Source organism: Chamaea fasciata, unplaced genomic scaffold (assembly GCF_029207755.1).
Source record: "Chamaea fasciata isolate MVZ Bird 193981 ecotype frontalis unplaced genomic scaffold, bChaFas1.0.hap1 SCAF_1, whole genome shotgun sequence".
Lineage (NCBI taxonomy): Eukaryota > Metazoa > Chordata > Aves > Passeriformes > Sylviidae > Chamaea > Chamaea fasciata.
In genome coordinates, this window is record NW_027094086.1 from 110,891,066 (window position 1) to 110,913,159 (window position 22,094).

A 22,094-nucleotide genomic window follows, 5' to 3' on the forward strand; every position below is an offset into this window, starting at 1 on the left:
TATGAGATCTGGGGGCTGCAGTGGTGGGCTTAGGACTACCCAGCTCAGGTACAAGCTAGTCACAGTCCTATGGATTTGGAGAGCTCTCCTCAGGAAACTGTTTTTCAATGCACTTCGTTCTTAGGTCTGCTTTTTAAATCTGATTTTTGCACGGTGAATGTCATTAAAAAGCAGGGGAGGGAGGGGGAAATTTTTTGGAATTTCATAATGCCAAGATTGGAGCGTTTGTTTCATGGCCCACTAGGCTTACGTTACTGGTTTGGCCACTGATCACTTAAGTCTGTCTGCTACAGCAGCCATCCAAGCCTGTTTGTGATGTCAAATTCCTCAAATGTCAGGCGTGCATTTTGAGCGGTTATTTGCAGGGAGAGGCAATCCGGAGAGACCAGCCGGAGCGCTCGGCCTGTCAGTCAAGGTTCGCGGTGCTGCCACACTGACAGCAATCATTTTAACAGAAAATTGCATATAAATTGAATCATTTCAAAATTAAGAAAGGGAGATGAAAGCAAACGCTTCCAAAATGAGGTGCCACCAACGAGTTGTGATTCGCGGGATTCAGCCTCCAGAGCCCTGCAGATCCCTTTCCTGGCACTCGCTCTGTCTTCGGACAGGCCATCTCTGTGCCAAGGCCCACAGTAGGTTATTGCTAATTACTGCATATTGCTAATTGTATTAGAAGTATTAGGCTATTCTCTGCCCCCAGGGAACTGGCCTCAAGGGAAGTGTTTCAGGATGTTCAATGCTTCAGTGTCCAGGGCAGGCGGGGCTCAGTGAGATTGGTGGAGGCAGCAAGGAGGGGATGCAGGGCTTGGTTTCTGCACCTCTTCCTCATGCCCAAGGGTGGCATGGAGTGGGTTGTGCTGAAGCCAAAAGCAGGCACACTGCTTTGGTGCGTAACCTTCAAACCACTTCTTTTCTTAGCTATAGTTTTGAGTAGCAGTGGAAGGGATAGGGAGATGTACCATATTAAAATAAGATGCACTCACTGAACCAAGAGGTCATGAAGGCCCTGGGGCACTGGCACAAGAGCACACTGGGCGAGAGCACTGAGTTGCCATCATTGTTTACACCCAATGTGTTGCATCACCTTGTGAAATGAATGTGAAATGTGGACTGTGCCTGAATAGTGAGCTAGAATGGGGCTTGGGGACACAGGAGATTCCTCCTGGTCTATCACCATCCTCCCATGCTGCCTTGGTCAAGTAACTTGGCATAATTTCCCTCAGCCTCATCCTCTTCTCTTTTTAGACCACTGTATCTTCATTATACCTCACAAAACCCTATACTGTGCCTTTATCAGATTTTTTAAAGCTACAAATATCAGTAAAGAACAATGCTGTTCAATCTGGTTTGTTTTGTGGTTTCCTAGAGGAGGTAGTTGCACAGGTCAGGGATCTGGAAAGCCCCCACACCTGAGACAGAGGGTTTCCTCCTGTCCCCAAGCTGCGCTGACCGGGGCTGGAGCTAGTGCAGGGCTGGAGCAGTTGGCTGTCACCTGCCACGGTGAGGGACTGATGGGTTTTGCTTGGTTGCAGCCCAGGGCTGGAAGGGGAAAGTTACATGAAACAAAAATGGTTTGCAGCCTGGCAGCTTCCCGTGTATCCTGCTTGGCCATGGAGGGCTCTTGAAACAACACACTGCTTTCCAAAGCAAAGCCTCCAGACCCTCTTATCCCAGACGCCTGAGGAAATGGCACCTAGGATGCACCCTACACCAGGTGCTGGATGAGGGAACTGCACTGGGCACTGCAGGGCTCAGCATGCTGCAGTCTGCACTGCTGGGTGTGGTGAGGGTCCTCTTCCCCTGTGCCCCTCTCCTGGCTGCCTGCAGGCATTGTGTGCTCCAGAAAAACAGGTGCCTCAGCACCCTAAAAGTGGTTTTAATGCATTAATACCTTTTTGGGCAGATAAGAAATCTTCCATGTCTGCATCCACTCCAGGCACTGATGTGGCACAGCTTTTTGCTGGACCATTACTGAAAGGCAAAGAAATACTTAAAAAGACCTGCAAAGAGCATTTTCTTAGGCAGTCATGAGCAGACCTCTGGTTTGCTTTCCTGGCTCTTGGTCTCTGCAGCCCCTGGGGCTCTAGTAGTCCCTCTATTTGGCTGGCACCGGGGTCACTGGGAACAAATGGGCTTGGGAGGAGCATATGCATCTTCATCTCCTTCTGGCTCAAATTGGCCCTTGGTATTGAAAAAAAAAACCCAACAAAAAAGAAGAAAAAAACAAACCAGAAAAAAAGCAACAAGAAGGGCTTTTATTGTGAAAAAGAGACTTTTCAAACGCCTGTTCCCCCCTTCCCAGCCTCTCCACTCCCCTCCCCACAGGGAGGTGGGTCTGGGATGAGGCAGAGTTTGAAAACTCACAGCTGAAGTTTGAAGGGTGTCCTCCGCCCAGGGGGAAACGGAGGCACCCGCTGGCGTGTGGTGACAGGAGCCCAGCAGCCCCTGGAGTGCAGAACTGGGCAGCAGGAGCTGTGGACAGCCCGGCGGGGCACCCCTGGGTGACAACCCCCGGCTGTGATTAATGGCCTGGGGAGAGGAAGCGGGGCTGATTAGTTGCTGGATATATTTTTTTCTCATTGCTATTTTAAATTTTTTGTGTGTGTGTTCTGTGTGGGTTCCTGGTGTTGCATGGAAGTGCCACGGGCGGCCGGCACCCGACTGAGGAGGTGACCGTGTGCCGTGTCGCTCACAGGCGGTGGAAGCACATGAGGAGGAGTGCGCCGGCTGCTGCTGCTGCGAGACATGGTAGGATTTAGGGGTTTCCTTGCTGAGCTGATAGCGGGAAGCAATGCTGGGTTTGCCCCATGGGATGAGGTACAACGGCGTGTCCTGGGTGTCTCCATCCTGGGGGCAGCTTGTGCGGGACCACTCGGAGGGTCAGAGCATGGTGAGGCAGGGAACCACTACAGCACTTTTCTGTCCTTAAAAGCATTAGGGACGGACCAAGCTGATTGTAAGAATGCGCTAGGGATGGACAGAGCAGATTGTCAGGGTGTCCCTGAAGGCAGCGCCTGGGGCTGCTGCGGCTAAAGCACTGCTGTCAGCCAGGGGGTGATTACACTCTCTCAGCCAAAACCCACCTCCTTTAAGTGGCCAGGTGGCACTGCTTCAGGCAGGCGAGCAGCGTGGGGTGTAGCCATCGAAGTGCAGATAGAGATCACGAAGAGCCGCTCTGTGCTTTCTGTTTGTTCCAGACAAAGCGCAGCACTTCCATCAAAAAGCCACAAAATTGGCCAGTTTGGCAAGGGAAAACTTCACGTCCCTCTCAAGAAATGTTGTGCTTCCTCAGCATCAGAAGGTTTATCCACATCTGTAGCATATTCCAAACCTTAGGGTGGTGTTTCATGTCATCAAGTTTTAGTGCTTCAGTTTGGAACATCCCTTGGCAGACCCATCTGAGCAGGCACACATCAGCTGAGCTGGGATGGACCCTCGTGTCCCGTTACCCCTGGCCCACCAGAGGAGAGGGGGGGGAGTGTCATGGCAGGGAGTTTGCATTATCCCCTGGCCCACTGGGGCGAAGGGCTCTGTCCCTGCTTCGCCACCTCAGCCCTTGCCAAGCTTGTGTTGGGCAGGGATTGCAAACCTGTGATGGATGAGCTGAGGAGATGCCTGGTGCTGCTGCCAGAAACTGGTCATTTGTGTTACTGAAGCATTTTTATGTCCTCAAGAGTGTGCTGATGACTCGGGGCATCTCTGGGGACAATGCTGCTGTGCCAGCCTTCACTGGAGTGTGTGTTTGTGTATGTGGGACACTTGTGTCATGCTTTACACTTTCCTACAGTTTGCAAAGGCTGCTTTGGATTTCTTAATGAACTTCAGCAGCAGGAAAAAATGACAAGACTGGAGCTCATGTTACCCGTTTTGGGTTTGGAGATAACTCCTCCCTGTAAAAGGGAAAAGCAAAGCTACTCTCCTCATAGCAGCCTTTTGTCTGCAGTAACGGTTTTCTGTACAAGCCTTCACTATGATGCCTTTCAAAGCCTGTGCAGCCTGAGCCAGGTACCTGGTGTAGTTTCCCATGTGAGAGTGGGGTATTCACTTTTTGCCAGGATTTCCATTTTGGCTTGGCAAGGGAAGGTCTGCTTCTGCAGTCCTTTCCCCTTTGTGAGCTCCTGCATTGACTGCTTTGATTTTGCCCATAATCTGGGTTTGCTCTGGGCACCTGTAGGCAGGGCAGTGGTGGTTTTGAGGAATAAATCCAGGCTATGCCCCCAGCTGATCATCTTGTTGCTTCATATGCAGCAAAACCCCAAACAAAATGCTCAAGATGATTTTTGACTCCTTTCAAAACCACCGGGAGGGTGACCTCTTGCAGGAAGCCAGAGGGATGCCAGCTGTGAGCTCCCCTGTTGGTATGGAGAGCACGGCTGCAGCCGGCTCCTTGTTGGATCTGGCCGCTGCACATGCCCGACCTGCCGCAGCAGAGAGTGCTGGGGGATGACTGCATCACAGAAACATCTTCTTTCTTCTGGCTTCAAAATCTGCCAGCAAGGAGTTTCCAGTTGCTGTTGTTTGCCTAGTATGAGGCAGTCTAAATACGAGGGGCTGATTACACTGTATTAATCCTCTACCATAGATTCCAGATGCTTCAATTACCCCTTCCATTTCCAGGGCTCAGTAACTCCAGTCCACCTGCAGCTACTTGCCTTGCCCTGAAGGAAAACCCCCTTTTCTGTGAGCCTGGCTGCACTAGTGCTCGTGCCACATTTGCTTTTCTTGCTCACCCCATGGATTTTGCTAGGAGAAGAAGCAGGGGTGTCTGCCAGGAGGCTTTGCCCAGATTGGGGTGTGCAGGACACAGGCAGCACTCAGAGCCAAGTGGAAAGCAGTTTTCTTCCCCTTTTTTTCTCTTTCAGATGTAATGGCTTAACAGGAGGAGAATAGGGTTACCTTTCTGCAGCTGAGGCCAGGGCTGGTATGAACAATTCTGTTTTGAAGAAGGCCCAGAGGGCTGAAAGGCCCCGCTGTCCTCCTCCTTCTCCCTCCCCTTTGGAATCCCACGAATGCACTTTTCTGCACTCCAGGAAGGTAAAAAACCTGACAGTCAGCTCAGGGAAACCCAACTGTCTGACTTGGACAACCTACACTGAAACTCCAACAAGGGAATCCAGTGCTACTCCTTGCCAACACCCCAAAGAGGGGTTTGTGAGCCCCCAGTGGGCACCAAGCAAGCATTCCTGCTCCCTGGTGCTGGTCCACCAGTTAGAAACGAAAACTGAAAATATATGGGTCAAAATGCCTCCTCCCCAAAATACAGAAAAAACATGACCCCTGGTAAAATAAATAAAACTGTACCAAATGCCAAAATATGTGAGAGTTTTAACAGCATTCCAGGCACTCACAAGCAGGATTGGCAAACTCATCAAGAGCAGGAGGAAATAAAATGTGATTTTATTGTAATGTATTCCTCCCCATATTAAATACAGCCCAGAACATACGCAAGAGGGACATGGCTTTCTAGCACCTCCGCTCTTTGCCTCTGTTATGTGCAGAGCAGCTGCAGCAGCACAGCACAGCCCTCTGGGGATGCCAAACCAGAGCTGGGGAGCAGCCCTGAGGTGCAGCAAGAGAAGCTACCAGGGTGAGGGGAGTTGTGAGGAAGGGTTCCCAAATTCCAGTTCTTACATCCCTGGGTTTGGAAATCCCAAAGGAGTCGGCTCCGAAGCTATGGTCTGTGGCTGGAACCTGCTGAGGAGCAGGACTGTCAGTTCCAGAATGCCGCAGGAACAAAGCATATTCTTCTTCCCCAGAAGAAACTCAGGGTTGGAGGCAGTTTGTGTGTGGGACTTGAAGGGAAGGAGTCCAGCCCACGGGCCACAGGCTGCTGCCCTCCTCCAAAGCATCCCCGTACAAGCCCTCAGAAACAAAGGCAAGACTGTTCAAAATGAGCAGGGCATGAGGCGCAGATGTTGCACAAAGGCAAGCCACATCTGTTTCACTGGGGAAGGGGCCCCCTACTTGCTGGTTCAGCAGGCAGATGGGAAAGCTGCTCTAAAAACTTATGGAGCTGAGTGCAACAGGCTGTCCGGGAAACTGGGACGAGGGGAGGGGGAAAAGGGAAACCTGGCAGGAGCCTGCACGGCAGTGGTGGAGTGAGGGAGCAACAGCCTCCCAAAAGTGCTGCCTTCCCTCCCTGACATCCCTGCCAGGAATTTCTAGGTTGTGCTGCTCTCATGTAAGTGTGAGGGTTATATTAGGGGAATGAGCAGAGGGAGACGAGGGAAGATGAGGAGGACCTCCCTTGTCCCGTGAGAATAGCAGGAGAGTCGTGCATTCAGGGCTACCCAGGTCCTCACTGTGAACAGAGGGTGCTGTTTCAGGTCCTCAGTGATCTGGATGATTTGGGTGCAGATTGATATCACTTTTAGTGGTGAAAAGTAAGGGAGATGTTTGCACATGGGAAAGACAGCAGACCTGTGCATCTCAGTGACGTGTCCTGAAAGACTGACGTCAATCTCTTGGGAGATGTGTCTCCAAGAAGTAGAAGATCCAGCTAAGTGCAAGAATCTGCAGTAAAAGCCCTGACTCTGAACTTAAATAGGAGAAAGATAAGGCATCTGAAAGCTTTTAGTTTGCTTACTTTAAGCAGAAGTGTGGCATCCTGGAGTCTGTTTATTTTTGTGGTGCTTTTTGTTGACTTCTGGGATTAAACTAGAGTGGTCCTGAGCTGCAGTGTACATAGCACCAGGATGAAAAATTCCCTGTCCATCCCACACAGAGCTGACTATTATCTGTCTGCAAGCTGAGATTTACACAATGGGCGTGAGGAGAATTATGAATCTTTCCTTTTGCTCAGTGAAAATCACATGATTTTGGGGTAAGGACAGTGTCATCACAGGACAAGCAAGTCCCTGCTGGTATCCTGCGGGGCTTTAGTCCACACCAGGTGCAGGACAAGGTGTGTGTCCCCTCTGGGTCCCCCAAGCAGCAGCCCTGACCTTGACTGCATCAGCTGTACCCCATGGTGTGGTGTCCTCCAGCCAGGTGCTGGCCATCTGTTTCCTTCAAGGTGTGTCCTCTGTCTCCTGCTCCAGGTCTTCCTTCTTCAGAGATACTGAACAGGACATTTGGGGTGCTGGGGGTCTTGCTACTCTTGTAAGCTACTCCTGGAGAGGGGCAAGGAGTTTGCAAGCCTGTGTTTCTGCTGTACTTCTTTGGCACATAAGTCAACTGGGGGCAGACAGTGCAATGGGAATAGAGCTGTTAAACAGAGCAGTTTACAGCTATGGCCGAAGATTTTGTTCAAAATGGTCCTTTGGATGATGGATGTGTGAGAAGGGGCTGTACTCAGCCTATGGCTGTGCAGAGAAGAATCTCCAGGGCGAGAAGCCTCCCAAAAACCAGAAACAGTCAGTCTGGGTGGAAGGTTTAGAGGAAGAAACAGGACATTTCATCCCTGGGAAGCAAAATGCTGGAGGGGCTGATGCAGGGCCTGGAGCCAAGGACATGCCAGGTTATCACTAGAGAGAGGATGTGGAGCTCGAAGGTTTCCAGGTTTTTATAATTTGGTGCCCCAAGGCCATAGTGATAACTGGGAAGAATTGTGAAGGCAACACTATTTGAGTTAAAGGTGGTGTGTTGGCACCATCCCTTTGATGTCAGTGCTTAGACTGAATGGTGCCAACACTGTTCCATCTGTTTATGCTGCTGCCAGAGTGCTGCCCTCTGCTAGTGCAAAGCACACTTGTCTCACACTGAGGCTATGAATGATCCCAGAAACTTTGCCGACTGTCCAAAATTTAGCAAAGTACAGCATGTTTTAAGGTTTCATCCTAGGCAATTTAACTCAGTCATTTTCTGTTTTGTTTTTGGACATGTTGGTGGGGAGGTTTGTGTGCCAGCTCTGAGGACTTTGCTGATTCTGCAGGGAAGGACCCAGCACCATGTGGTGATGTGTCACATTTCCATTTCCCCAGCTTCAGCTGACCCAATGTTTGCTGTGACTCCGTTTCATAGGATTTATGGGAGCAATCCTCTTTTCCACCTTTTCAGTGCCTTGCTTGAGCTGGGGCTGGAGGAATGGGGCTAGATGAGCACCTTGAGCAGACAGGCATGGCCTACCTCCCACATCCCTGTCCTGTAACCAAGCAGGATGGTCTTCAGGGTGTCTGCAGAGTGCCAAAATATAGTAGGCTCATGGTTCTCCCCTCTGGAAGGGCATTTTTGAGGAAAAAAACTTTCATCTCTTCAGGGAAAAAACCCAGACAAAAGCTGGTGTGGGTCTGCTAGGAATTTCAGTCATTTTGATGGATCATGAGGCCAGATGAGGGGCTGTCTTATTCTTCATGCCCCATGGCAATGTGAGTGTTGGTGAGGCTGTCCCCATGTGCTGGGGGAACACAGCAGACCTGCGCTCCTGGGGAGCCACTCTGAGCCAGAACTACCTTTGGGACTGGCAATCATCATTTAATAGCTGTCTTTAGTAAATTCCCACTCTGCCAGCCATCTATCTTCCCTGAGCAAGATAATATAGGAAGGCACTTAGGCACTTGAATGATGGCCGACGGACACTGCCAAGCATTTCCTTCTGCTCAGACTTACCCAGAGTCACTCTGGGGATGGAGAGGTTTTGTCTCCTTCCATGTCCTCAGCACGGTTATGGGTCTCCAGTTCACATGCTGTGCCCTTAACAAACCAAGAAAACCTCCTGCACAATATGAAAAAGAAGAGGCTGATCCAATCCCAGATTGACATGCCTGCTCTCCCATTGCACTGGGAGCTGCTGTGAGCACCGTGTGTGGGTGCAAAGCTCTGGAGACATTCCCAGAGGTGGGGGGCAGGCAGAGAAGGTTTCCCACTTGTTTTCCAAGCAGTCTTTGTTAAAATTGGTCACGGCAGGCTGCACCTCCTGCTGCCCAGGCGGTTTTGCGGTTCATTGGGCGGGCAGGGAGCACAGAGCTGGGAGGGTGAGCACAGCCCTGTGCATTGCACCCCCCATGCAGAATGCACCCAGACAAATGCACGAGCCTGCGTCTAACCTGCTCATCAGCATCAGCAGGTTGCCTTTGGCAAAGACCTCTGAGCTTGGGAGTCTAGGGCAGGCAGGGGGCCAAGAGTGACATGGCCATGGCTGAGCCATCCTGGCTCCTTTGGGCACCTCTTTGGGATAGTGGGTTGCAGTGCCGGTGCAGGGGCGGGAGGACTCTTAAATGCCAGAGGAAAGCAGGAATCAATCCAGTTTTCAACAGCCACGTATTTCCGTGGCATCTTTCTAGTCTCAGGGCTGTTTCTTACATTCTTGGATAATGAAGTTTGGGGTTTGTTTTTCTTTTCTTTCAACCTCAACAAAGCCAATTTGATGCACTTTGAAAAGAAATTGAAAACAGGCTTCTCTGCTTCAAATTCTGCCAAGGTTCAAGCGTCCTGGGAATACAATGTCAAGGATAACCCTCCCCCACCTCACCCCCAGCAAGACTTAGAAAGTTTTATCTTCTAGCATCAAAGCTGTACAGCTCTCCACTGTGCCTTCAGACCCTGGGCTGTGCTGTATGTCCCTCTGATGAGTGAGAATATATATTATTTACTTATTGGCATCTTGGAACAAGTAGTACCTCTCTTAAGCCTTTTTATGGATTTTGCCTGCTGGGAAAAGGACCTAATTTCTGGCAAAGACATGCTGTACTGTCAGTATGTCAGCCTGGCAAAGCAGAGCTGTACGTATGGTTTGCATTTCAGGCTGAATCAAAGCCATAGCTTAAACTGCAGCATTTTTTTCCAGCATGGGCTAAGAGAAAGACTCTTTGGAAAAGTATTTACCCAGGGCTTGTAAATACAGTATTATTTCTGCCATGTTTTGTCACCAAGGTTATTATTAAATTTGTCATATCAACCACCAGAAATAACACAGTGGCTGTATTTGCACCTTTTTTGTTTCTTATTTGTTGTTGATGTAGCAGGGAAACCCTGAAAGGCCCTGGGAAAGGGAGCCTGCACTGGCCCTTGCCCAACTTCACAGCCCAGGGTTTCAAGTTCAGGGTGGGAAAGCAATGGGGCTCTAACCTGTGATGCCCAAATCCGAGCTCACTGACAAGAAAGACAAAGTGGGTTTGGACAATAGTGATTCCTTAACCACTTGGACTGTAAACTGACTTGACATTAAAAACCCAGCAATCGTTGCCATCCATTTGGCATACTCTGTTCTCCGGCTGTGGGTTAAAAAGGATTTTTCCTGCAGTGTTTCGAAGATTCTCCATGTGGCTCCCACATGCGTTCCCACCCCAGGATACTGAAATTTTGGCAGACAGGCTTTTTAGATACCCAGAGATAGTATAAGCAACCAGAGGGTTATTATCAGCTGGATAACAAAAACAATCCCCCTGAAAACCCTCCGTGCTGAAGAAAAGGGTTACGAGGGGTTTTGGTCTGAGTGGGATAGGCTGTGTCTCTCCAGAAGGGTGGGACAGGGGAGGTGCTGGGAAAAAATACCCAAGAAAGCACAGATTGAAGGGACTTGGCTGGATTCAGATAGGAATACTGAGATTTACAGATAGCCCTATCGTTTGGGATTGTTTCCATAGATATCACTGCTGCTAATTCAGCATACTTTGAGGCCAGAGGAGCAGATTATTCGGCACTTACAGTGATGATCTGAAAGGAATATGGGTATCAGGATACCAGGATCAGCCCTTTATATGCCAGACTTATTTTACTAAGGTTAAACTAAGATTTAGATATTGCACCTCCCCTAAACTCTTGCTCAGGAGGCCAGACATGGATTGCAGGTGTTTGGGAAAGAATATGTGACTGCACTCTGCAGAATTTGCTTGAAATCCGGGGCATGGGGGTTTTGAGTTGCTGAACTTGGTTGTTGCCTGTGTCACTTGGCATTGGCTGTGGTTTCACAGCAATTCATTATCCCATCCAAGTGGGAGAGAGCTGGGGAGGCATCACAACCTTGACAGAAGTCCTGCTGCCTCTCAGGGTGCTTAGGGGTGCTCATGCTCATCCCCTCCCCAGAAAGGCACCTAAGACAATGATTTAGTATGTAGTTTGATGCCTGGGACACTTAATGCCAAAACTTGAATCACCCTGCTGGTGATCTAGGACAGGACGTCCCTCTCTGGACAGTCTCACCCTGGACTAGGTCCTTTCCACTCTGGGAAGAGATAAAGCAGAGGTCCCCTGGCAGGTCCCAAAGCCCTGTACCAGACAGCCCCTGGTTCCTGGCTGAGGCTGGTGTAAACCTCTGCCAGGTGGTGTAACTCTGTCTGAAAAAAGGATTCGGCCCAGCAGATATATTTTGCTGCACTTCATTGTATTTCTGGGAGAGATGCAATTAAGTGAGAGCTATAAAGCTGAATCACTCCAAGTGCACCATCAATAGCTCTTATAAACAGCATTAAATCTGCTCAGCCCTTGAAAGGGAGGCATGGAAGGAACACCCCTATGGTTGAGGCTAGCAAGTTGGTGACTCCCCTTACCCACCTCAGCAGATGTAGTGTCTTTGCAAGGGATGTGGCCCCTCACCAGGGGGCTGTCTGAAGCAGTCTTCCCACACTGAGGACATGAAACCTGGTGGATTTCAGGATAGGGCTGTGTTAGCTCACAGGCTCATGCACTGGGGTCACCTGGGGCAGCTGCTCGTTAGGCAGGAGCTGTGCTGGTGGTGGGTCCCTGTGGTCAGTGGGAGCCTGTGGTCCTAAAGCCCCAGGGTTAGAAATGCTTTTGCTTGCCCAGCTGCTTTCTGGAAGTAATTCTGGCTGCTGGCTCTCACCTCCCCAGCTTTTTAGCTCTTTTTCTCAAGCTTTTCCTCTTATAAACAGTCTTTTATCCCTTCTTTGGCAATATATTGTCCTGCTGTGTCTGCCATGGATATGCTTGTGCTGCCAAAATAAATAATTGGAAAAAAATGTATCCACTTGACCATCGCCTTGACTTCCAATGTGGGTTTGAGCTGCTTGGAAATGCCTGCTGAAAGCAGAGAAACGGTGCCAAGGTGCTTTTTGTGGCTCCAACCTCCTGAAGTGTGTGAGGCTGCCCAAACCCGAATGAATGAGGCATGGGTGCAGCATGGTCCAGGGACTGGATTGGCTTGGAGTGTCACAGTGCTGCCCCACCACTGCCCTCTACCTCAACCTAAATGGGAATATCCTGTGCTTAGGGCAGCCCCAGCTGTTTAAAGGCAGTTCCTTAGTGCTGGGAATCAGAATACTTTAGGAATATAGCATACATATAGCAATACATACAGCATAGATTGTATCATGGAGTCATAGACGGATTTGGGTTGGAGTGAACCTTTAAGATATCTAATTTGAACCCACCCGTCATGGGCAAGGACACTTTCCACTAGACCAGGTTGCTCTGAGTTTGATCCAGTCCTGCCTGGAACACTGCAGGGTTGGGGCCTCCACAGCTTATCTGAGCAACCTGTTCCAATGCCTCAACACTCACACAGTTAAGATTTTTTTCCTAATATCCAATCCAAACCTCTCTTTCAGTTTAAAGTCCTTTTTCCTTGTCCTGTCACTCCACATCCTTGTAAAAAATCCTTCTCCTGCTCTCTTGTAGGCACAGCTCCCTTTAGGCACAGGAAGGCTAAAGTAAGTTCTCCCCAGAGCCTTCTCCAGTCTGAACAGCCCCAATTCTTTCAGCTTCTCTTCATAGGAGAGGTGTTCCTGCCCTCCAGGAGTTTGAACCCTTTTTATTAAAACATAGCCAGTCACAGATCTTCACTGACACTTGGAACTGCCTTGCTTTTGCCAGGTACAGTGATGGGCAGAGCTCCAGAATCGTTGTCTCAGCACACATTGAGATATCCAAGTTATGGGTTCAGTGTGCAACCAGAATAGGAACCAGTGAGGGTGCTCAGAGTAAGGTCTGAAAAATAAAACCTCTTAGGAACTGGAAAGTGTTTACATCTAGACAGGAATTTGCTCTGGTTTGGTTTTTTTGGTTTTGTTTTTTTTTTTTCCCATTTCATTTCTTGAGTCTTTAATGCAAAATATTTGACCATGAAAAGTTCATTGCCCATAAGGTCATCCTGTACCTCAGCACTGCAGATATGGCAAGCTCTGTGTGGGGAGTGAGCCCTTGCTCTGATCTGCTTCTGAAGGGACTGCAGCTAATTTCTGGCATAAATCATGGCACCAGCCATAACCGTCCTGCTGCAGTGCTGTGGAACACCTCTTGCAGCGATCACACAAGCAGAGGGGCTGCTTCTCTGAAGCAAACCCTACTGAGGACTCTGCCTGCAGTAACTCTCCAGTATCATTCCACCTTTCTGTCCCCGCAGGCCCAGCGACCGTGGCGAAGGACGGGGATGAAGCCCCCAGCCCCTGCAGCTGTCGGGGTGCTGCTGGCCCTGGCTCTGCTGGCTCTCATCCACCTGCCCCCACCACCGCACCACTCCCTGCTCCCACAGCCAGCCTTGTCTCCCCCAGGGCCCCCGAGGGAGGTGGCTGCCCCTCTGTCTGGAGGACAGGCCTCCAGAAGAAGGCTCCCTGTGCCCCGCACTCACCTGCGGCAGGAGCAGGCCCCTGGCCAGAGCAGGAGGCAGCAGGGGGTGGAGAGCAACACTCCCCCATGGCTCTCTGCTGACGACCTCCAGAAGATGTGGCTGCTGTCCAGGGGGCAGGTGGTCTCCAAAACCCGTGTCCCTGCCCATGGGCAAGTCATGCGAGTGGGGCTGCGTGCTGTGGGGGATGCCAAGGGGGATGTCTCCCAAGCCAGCCCAGAAGACGACTGCCAGGATGGGCGCTGTGGGCTCATCAAGCGTCCCGGGGACCTGTACGAGGTGCTGGCCTTCCACCTGGACAGGGTGCTGGGGCTGAACCGCAGCCTGCCCGCCGTGGCCCGGCGCTTCTCCAGCCGCCTCCTGCCCTACAGCTACACCGACGGTGCCCCGCGCCCTATCATCTGGTGGGCTCCTGACCTCCAGCACCTGGAGGATGCCAACAATGACCAGAACTCCTGTGCCCTGGGATGGCTGCAGTACCAGGAGATGCTGCGGCCACGCAGACCGATGCTGGTGGCCAGGGATGCTCCCTGCTCCAGCATCCCACACAGCGAGTGGAGCCGCCTGGCCCTCTTTGACTTTCTTCTCCAGGTAGGGTTGTGGTGATTGAGGCCACCTGTCCCATCAGCTGTGGCACCTGGGTTCTCCTGCACCTGCAGCTGTATTGTCTGACTATGGTCTCCTTCTGAGGGTTCACATAGGCTGTGGTTTCTTGGGATGTATTTTCACTCATCAACTGATGGGGAGCAGCAGAACTTTGTGCCAGAAGCATTTTGGCCTGAATATGGTCCATGTTTGGGACGTGCAGGGGAAACACAGGCAGCTTGCGGTGAGTGTGGGTGAGCTTTCAGCTGTTCATTTAGTGCTGGCAGAGGCTTGGGACATCCCTAAAGACATCCCTAGGGCATCCCTAGGGATAAGCAGCATGTCTTGCATCAGCCCCATCGCATCCAACTCAGGGATGTGCTGCTGGCATTGGAAATAAGGAGCCCTGCCTTGCACAGCACTGCCTTCCTCCTCCTCCTCAGCATTAATAGCACCTAATCTTCTGTCTGGAAAATCATACCCTGCTGCTACAAGGGATTACAACAGTATCCCAGAGAGTTATCAGGTCTTGGAGGGCAGCTGTGAGGAGGTAAAAGGGATTTCTGTTGAGAAAAAGAAAGCCTGTTTAGGCACCTGGGGGCTGGTTATCAGACAGAAGAAAACTGCCTGAAAGGTCAAGTATTAATTAAAAAAAAAATAGGGAAGAAAGAAAAAAAACCCCAAACTACTAAAATATGTTTTCCTTATTCTTGCTCTTTTTTTACAGCTATAGCTGGCAGAGGTGGAGCAGTTCTGGCTGGGCTTGAAAATATTTTAGCTGAAACAACCAGGGAAATGAGAAGATTAACCATTCCCCTTCCCCACCCCAGGCCAAAATACCGCTGAGTGCAGTGGAAAGGCTGAGACTGCAGGAGAAAGTATCTAGTTCTAAGGAGAGCTTCTCCTCAAGGGCTGAAGCAGTGCAATGATAAATTCAAGGGCAATCCACAGGTTCTCCTCAATAATTCTAATGGAATCCTTCTATGCAGAAAAGTCACATAAAGAGGATCTTATAGAAGTGGAGTAGCATCTTTCAGAAATGGCTTTACCTTTGCTGAGGAGGAAGAAGTTGTGAGATTTGAGCCCTGTTGTACATTGGCATTGAAATCTTGGTAGTTTTCTTCAATTGCTCTTAAAACTGGGCTTTTTCTATGTTGATTTATCTTGGTATTTGCCATAAGGGAACCCCCCACTACATGCAATGTTTTACTGGGGGCAAAATGCAGAACCTGGTAGAAAAGCGGCAGCTGCTGATGGCTTTGTTCTGCACTTTAAAGAGGACCAAAACCAAATCAACTCTGCAGCCACATCCCTGCCCTGGGACACCCTCTTCCCAGCCAGAGGGAGAGCAAGGAAACTTAGGGGAATCCATCCCCCAAGGCTGAATCAGAAGTGGAAAAACCTTTCAAGGGGGTGCCTCAGGATGGGCATAAGAGGGGCTGAAGGTGAGCTTCTGGTAGTGTTTGAGCTTGGATGGGAGGTGTGGCTCATGTATTTATGTTCTAGCAATAATACCAAAATTCCCATGAATTAGAGCTCTTTAAGTTCTGGAAACAAGAAATTAATACAAAAATCAGGGGAGGGCCAGGGGAAGGAGGGCTTGTCAGCATAACTGGGTACTCTCAGCATCTCCACAGCCATCTGGTCCCTCTCCTGGGGCTCCACTTGGACACCAGATCTGCCTCCACCTCACACCTCTGTGGGTTCAGCACCACCTTGGTTTCACAGGTGCTCGTGGGTGGGTGAGTAGAGCACTGAGCCTATTTAATGTCTCTGTAAGTTCTCTCAGGTTGTCTTCACCTTCTGTGCAGCCTGCAAAATAACATAGCAGGTGAGAGGAACTGGCGTGCTGAGCTCTCCAGTAGGCAGGCTGAGGAGATGTGTGGAGGAAATGTGATATTTTGTTCTGTTTCCATGTGTTTTGTGACAAGATGCTCAAGCAATTTTTAAGTGGAGTGTCTCCCAATGGAGAAATACTGACCTGAGTGCTTCAATAAACCTCAGGAAACAGAGAGGTTTAAGGGGCTCCAGTGTGGGACTAATTCTTCTTCTCAAAGAGTTATTAATGGAATGGCCATGGAGATCACAATTTGTGTTTCCCTGCAGCATCTTCTCCAGCGCTTGGTCAGTGTTTGGGTTCGGAATGAACTCTCTGTCAAAGCACAGCCAGTAATTGGTAACTTGTGCTAATTACCAGCGTAAAGAGAATAGGCAGCCACTGTGGTTCCCTTGGCTTCTGTCTCATTGTCACCTGTAGATCCCTTCTGGCTCACCTGAGATCTGCTCCAGCCCTCCCAGCGGCTCCAGGAGCCTCTCTGCACCCCGAGCCCTGCCTCCTGGGCTGGCACCGGCAATACCAAGCAAATCAGCCAGTCCGACATTTTCATGCTGCAACCAGAAAATATGTTTATTTTATATTTTATAAATATTTCATATATATTTAAAGGAGCATATATATGTATGGGGGTTTTTTGTAAACAGGCCTGGAGATCAGGAGGAGGTGGGGTGGCTCCCCTACAGGGTCATGTCAACACACAGCCATGGGGGGTCTGTTGGCAACCAACGAGGTCTTGTCTGCCCCACAAATCACCCCAGAGGATGTACCAGCTGCTCCTGAGAAAGCTGAGGAAGCTCCATAAATACTGAGGCCGGCTCTGACAGAGATTTATGTCTTTTAAAAGCCCTTCATTCCTCCAAGGGTGTGGAAACACTGGAAGTTGTCAAGCAGCTCCAGGGCTTCTGCAGGGAACTGGGATGGGAAGCAGGAGGTTTGACAGCCTGGACGATGTGGAGCCTTAGCAGCACCTGCAAATGATTAACACAAATGTAGCTAAAAGAAGTCACCATGGCCCAACTTAAATGTCAGACTTGCTCTGCATATGCACAGACTGCTTTTTCCCTTGCCAATACTTTTCCATTCATCTTTCCATTGAGAGCTGCTCAGGTTACCGTAGGGATGCGTGAAAGGTTGCATATGTGACAGGAACCGGATGAAACCATCATACAAAACACCAGGACTTGGAAAAATAAATTCTTTTTGAGGTTTCAGACTCTAGGTTTCCTTGGGTGCTTTGTTGGGTTTTTTAATTCAGTCGTCATCATGTACAACTTCATTTCAGCTGGAAGCCCAACCTCTTTGCTCTGTGCAGATATAGAATGTGGAGGTACCAGGTATCTGAACTCCATCAGAAAAGCCTGTCACCATCACCTTTGTCATCACCTTCTTCGTGCCAAAGGGGTTTTGCATGTGTGCTTCCCTTCCTCTCACTCACCAGTGTCTGCAGCTTTTCCATAGCACATCTCCTGAGGATCCCTAGAAGTGTTTTATTTGCCTCTGTACGAGAACAGCTCACAGCAGGACCTCCCCATCCCAGGCACGTCCCTGCCAAGGTCCTCAAATGTCTCCTGCAGGTTCATGACCGCCTGGACCGCTACTGCTGTGGGTTTCAGCCTGATCCCTCTGAGCCCTGCGTGGAGGAAATGCTCCATGAGAAGTGCCGGAATCCAGCCGAGCTAGTCTTGGTCCACATCCTGGTATGTCTCCCTGCTGTCCAAGGGCTGCTCTGGGGCTAACATGAGGGTGCCTGGGAGGCCTTTCCAGGTGGTAGCAAAGGGAATGTAGGTCCCATGGTGATGCTGGGTCCCTGGTGGGAGGTATGCCCAGGCATGGAGGGATATAGACGTTGGCATCTGCTTTGCCCCAAATACTCTCAGGTTTTCTCACTGCATTAAAAAGCAGCCTAAACCCCCCCAGTGGTGACCCTGCACTGAGTGAACTTCTCCTTCCCATCCTGCTGGCAGGTCCGGAGGAGCGCGCCATCCCGCCTGGTGTTCATCGACAACGCGGGCAGGCCACAGCACCCTGAGGAGAAGCTCAACTTCAGGCTCCTGCAAGGCATAGACAGGTAGGAATGTGCACGTGCCAGGTGAGGGCTGAGCTGGCACACGGGGGATGTCCAGCAGCCCTGTGTGTGCTCACCTTCTTGCTGCTCCTGGCCTCCCTGATGGGGCATCCCTCTGAATCAGGGCCATCTCCCACCCAGAACAGGGTGGGCGGCTTGGCTCACAAAAACATCCCACATGCCCCTGCCCTGAAACTAACTCTTTATTCTGCTCGGGGTGGCTGATAGCAGGCTCCAAAGCCTGTTGCCCCTCTTTAACTGGCAGCTGCACAAAAATAATGAATAATCAGGTATTTCAGCATTTCTTGCGCCATTGCCCATGAGGCATTTTGGCATGCTAGAGGCCTCTTGATTCAGAATTTGTTTGGATCTGTGTCTGATGGAGCTATCCCGCATGCTCACCGTGGGTAGAGTTTTAAGTAGAAGGCTCCTTGTCCTGCATTCTTCCGGGTAGACATGCATTTCCTCTTGAAGCATCTTTGTTCGAGTGTCCCGCTGCTCCCTTCCTCTGTGCTCAGCTTTCCCTGGATAAGCCTTTCCCTCCCTGTCTCTTCTGCTCCTCCCCTGCAGCTTCCCAGCGGCGGCGGTGGCCACGCTGCAGACGGGCAGATTGCAGAACCTGCTGCTGGAGTCCCTGCGCCTGGACCGGGAGCTCTGGGAGAGCCAGGGTGGCACCGAGGGGCTGAGACCGCTGCTCCGGACCATTGACAGGCGGGCACAAATCCTGCTCCGCCATATCCAACAGCACAACCTGACGGTGTTTGAGGACTCGCCGTGCTGAACTGGCCTCCGGCGGGCTCACGGTGCCTGCCTTGCCCGTCCCAGCAGCCATGGAGGTACCTCATGCCCTCGGCATGGACCGTGGTGCTGGTGCGCTCTGAGCTGGTGCTCGGCTCTCCACGAGGTGTTTCCCCTCATCTCGTAGGATGATCTGAAGAAGCAGATGGAATCACAGGGAGTAGGAAAGACGGGGAGGAGATGTCTCCTAAGACAACCCACAGCTGCTTGGGAAAGGCAGCCGTCATCAAGTTATGGTCTCAGCATGGATTTTCAAAGGAAGGGCATATCTGTGAGGGGTTTTGGGTGCCTTTACTGACACGCACACAAACACACACACAGCAACTATGAAAACTGGAGGCTTGGACAGTTGAACAGCTGACAGGGACCCTGGAAAGTATTAAAGAAGCGCTGGAAGAAGCCACTGGCAGCCTTTCCATGGCTTGTACTGGACTTTTTGATGATGCTTTCACTATTTCCAAAACATCCTGGACAGAGAGTCAGGGGGAAAGCAGAGGGGAGCTTTCTAAGTGGATTAAACAAAGACAAGACACTAGAGCTGAGCTCTGCCTTTCCCCCTGCAGAAGAGATGATGTGTGCCTGGAAGTGAATGTGAGCCACTGCCTGAAGCTGAGACTAGGCAGGACCCTGGAGCTTAGCAGCACTGGGCAGCAGCTGCCCTCACGTAGCCCATGGTACCATCCCCAGTGAGAGCCATGTGCTGTGTGTCATGTGCCGTGATCCATGCATGTGCCTTGGTGGGCCTGGGCTGCTGCTAATGCTCTCAATGTCAGATTTGAGGATTTAAATCTCTCGTTCACTCTTTCCCTTCACTGTCAGGGAAATAAAGGAAAAACTACCCCACTTCTGAAAAGCACTCCTGGCTCCTCTCTTAGGCATGACTGCATGTAACTCTTCCCCAGGCTTGCAGAAATAAGTTTTAACAAAAATGCCAGGCTATTTTAGCAGAAGGCAGTCAAGTGCAAAATGCTTTCTGAGGATGCTGGCACCTCCAGCAGAGCCCATCCCGTTCCTGTCACCCCTCAGGCTCTTGCCCAGCAGCCCACTCTGATGAAGAACAGCAGCATCCCAGCTAGGCAGGTCCTCAAGTGTCAGGGCTGAGAGATAATTCAAAACCAAAATGAACAGGAGGAAAAAAGACGCAGGGATGGGCTCCATCTTTCCCGGCAGTGTGTTTCCCAGGACTGTGGGTTTATGGTTCGCCACCAGAAGGCTTTGAAAAGGCCTCCATTTCTCCAGTGTTACAGGCAGAGCATCCATGCTTCAGGCACTCCAGTTCACTTGTGCCTTTGGAAAGGCGCAGTGAAACTGGCATGGATACCGAGCTGCACCATGGTGCAGCTGTCCCATTGCAATAGCTTTGGAGAACACGGCCACACATGCAGTGGGAGAGGAAAAGCTGGGTATGGATACCTTCCCTGCTCCATCCTTCTCAGCACAATGTCAGTTTGAGAGCCTGCAAGGGGATGCTTTAACACCCATGCTGATAAGCACTGGCAATTACCTTTTTTTCCCCTTTTTCCCTCTTGCTGAAGAGAGGATAAAGTGAGACGGTGGTGACATGAATCAACAAGCAAGCACGAGTGCTCTCAGGAAGCATCAGCACTCAGCATCTCAGGCACAGCATCATCCAAAGTGCAATCAGCTTGTTCCTGGAGTCCTGCCCTCCAATTAGCCAGGGAGAGCCTTTCCCCCAGCACTCTCTCCACCCCGTGAATTATCACCCCATTTACTGTGCCATGAGATGGATGACAGTCATGGAAACCCCGCTAAAGCCTGAATCATGGGGATTTATTACTGGGAGGTGAGCTTAGCTTGTAAGCTTTAAAGAGGACAAAATAACTCATCCTGGGTCCCATGAAAAGCCATGCCCAGGCATGGCTGTGTAAAAGTAAAGGATATTAAATGTAACATAATTAAATCCAAAAAATACGCTGGGAAAAACTATGAGGTAACAGGAGCGTAAGTTATGATGTACAGCATCAGTCAGAGTCTTGCTTTTTCTCATTAAAGTGAGACATTTCATTAAAGGAGAGGTTTCTTCCCATGTAAGACAAGTTCTCAGTGAGAATCAAGAGACAGGTGGGGGCTCTGTGCAGTGGTCAAAGCTGTGGACATTGCTGAGCTGGACCAGCAGCTTTTGCCTTGCCTCTGGTTGCATCTGCTGGACCTTAACATTGCACAAGGTATTTTTTTTGCATTTCTTTGGTTGTAATGTGAGTTTGCTGGCTAAACGCATGTGGGAACATCTGTAAGCAGTTATACACATGAATAAAAATCCCTCATGATTTAACAAAGAGCCATGTATGGATAAATGAGTGAAGCAAAAGCCAAGATCTTGCTGAGACTGATCATTAATCTTCTTTAATTAGTCCATTTTTCCATGGGCTTGCCTATGTAGCCAGCACAGGCTCTGAACAGCAGTCATGGCTGTTCAGAGGAATCCTGAGGACTGCTTGAGTCAGCCTTTACCATGTTTTGTTGGGTTTGGTTTGCTCCAGCTATCAACATGTCGTATTGCCTGTCATAAACTCACTTTTATGGTTATAACTACTATACAGTTATAAATATTCATGCGGGGCCATGCTTGACAAACTAGATTTCATCTGAGCAGGGATGCTGTTTTACCAAATTTTACTGCACATCACCAGCACTACAGATCGTGTTGGGGTGTGGTTGCAAAAAAAGATGGTCCAAGCTGGCTGCAGGATGGCTTTGTCTTTAAGAAAGCAGTAGCAACAGCTAAGCTAAAAAATAAAAGCCAGTGGAGAGACAAGGGCTCCTTGACTGGGGAGGAATCCCTGCGGCACGCTCCTGCTCACCCTTGGCACCACAGGAATGTGCTCCGAGAGCAGCGTTTGGGAGCGCGGGCACGCACCTCCACGGAGCTCCACCGGGAGGGAGCTGTTTCATTCCGCACTGATTCGAGTGACACGATCCGTGTTTAACAGCTCTCTGGCTGTGCACAGCCTTCCAGTTGGCGGAAAATAGGGCTGGGGGCTGGAAGGCAGGGGCCAGAGTGACTCCAACCTGCCGAGCACACACACTCACACGTGTCACTGCTCCTGTTCGGCCTGATCTTAACCCCCCAAAGCTGGTGATCTCTGGGCACCTCTGCTCCAGTACTTTGCTGGCCTCACCCTCTGTAAACTAAATGCCCATTTGCTGCTCTTCTTGAGCTGGACACAGGACACTAAGTAGTCTTTTCTGCAGCCCCATATGGACCTCGCAGCGCAGCCCCAGCACCCACTGAACCCACCCAGTGGCCAGGGGTGACACCAGTGGGGTGGCACTCGGGTATGACATGATGACCCACCCTTGTGCTTCCTTCCCCTTTAAGGGTGGGT

The 22,094-nt window shown here is 50.4% G+C and overlaps 1 protein-coding gene across 1 annotated transcript; it reads left to right on the forward strand.

The window, feature by feature from the left end:
• The first annotated feature begins 2,815 nt into the window (after positions 1 to 2,815).
• On the forward strand, positions 2,816 to 21,005 carry GASK1A (golgi associated kinase 1A). The gene is made up of 5 exons (XM_066189876.1): positions 2,816 to 2,893; positions 13,241 to 14,053; positions 17,459 to 17,581; positions 17,849 to 17,952; positions 18,520 to 21,005. The coding sequence occupies exons 1-5, from the start codon at positions 2,816 to 2,818 to the stop codon at positions 18,728 to 18,730; spliced, it is 1,329 nt and encodes a 442-aa protein (XP_066045973.1). The 3' UTR covers positions 18,731 to 21,005.
• Positions 21,006 to 22,094: the final 1,089 nt, after the last annotated feature.

Bases quoted from the DNA above. Each gene is read 5' to 3' on its own strand.
- GASK1A (XM_066189876.1), top strand. From the start codon at position 2,816: ATGAGGTACAACGGCGTGTCCTGGGTGTCTCCATCCTGGGGGCAGCTT. The intron at 2,894-13,240 runs GTGAGGCAGGGA...CTGTCCCCGCAG, and splicing joins ACTCGGAGGGTCAGAGCATG to GCCCAGCGACCGTGGCGAAG. The intron at 17,953-18,519 runs GTAGGAATGTGC...CCTCCCCTGCAG, and splicing joins CTCCTGCAAGGCATAGACAG to CTTCCCAGCGGCGGCGGTGG.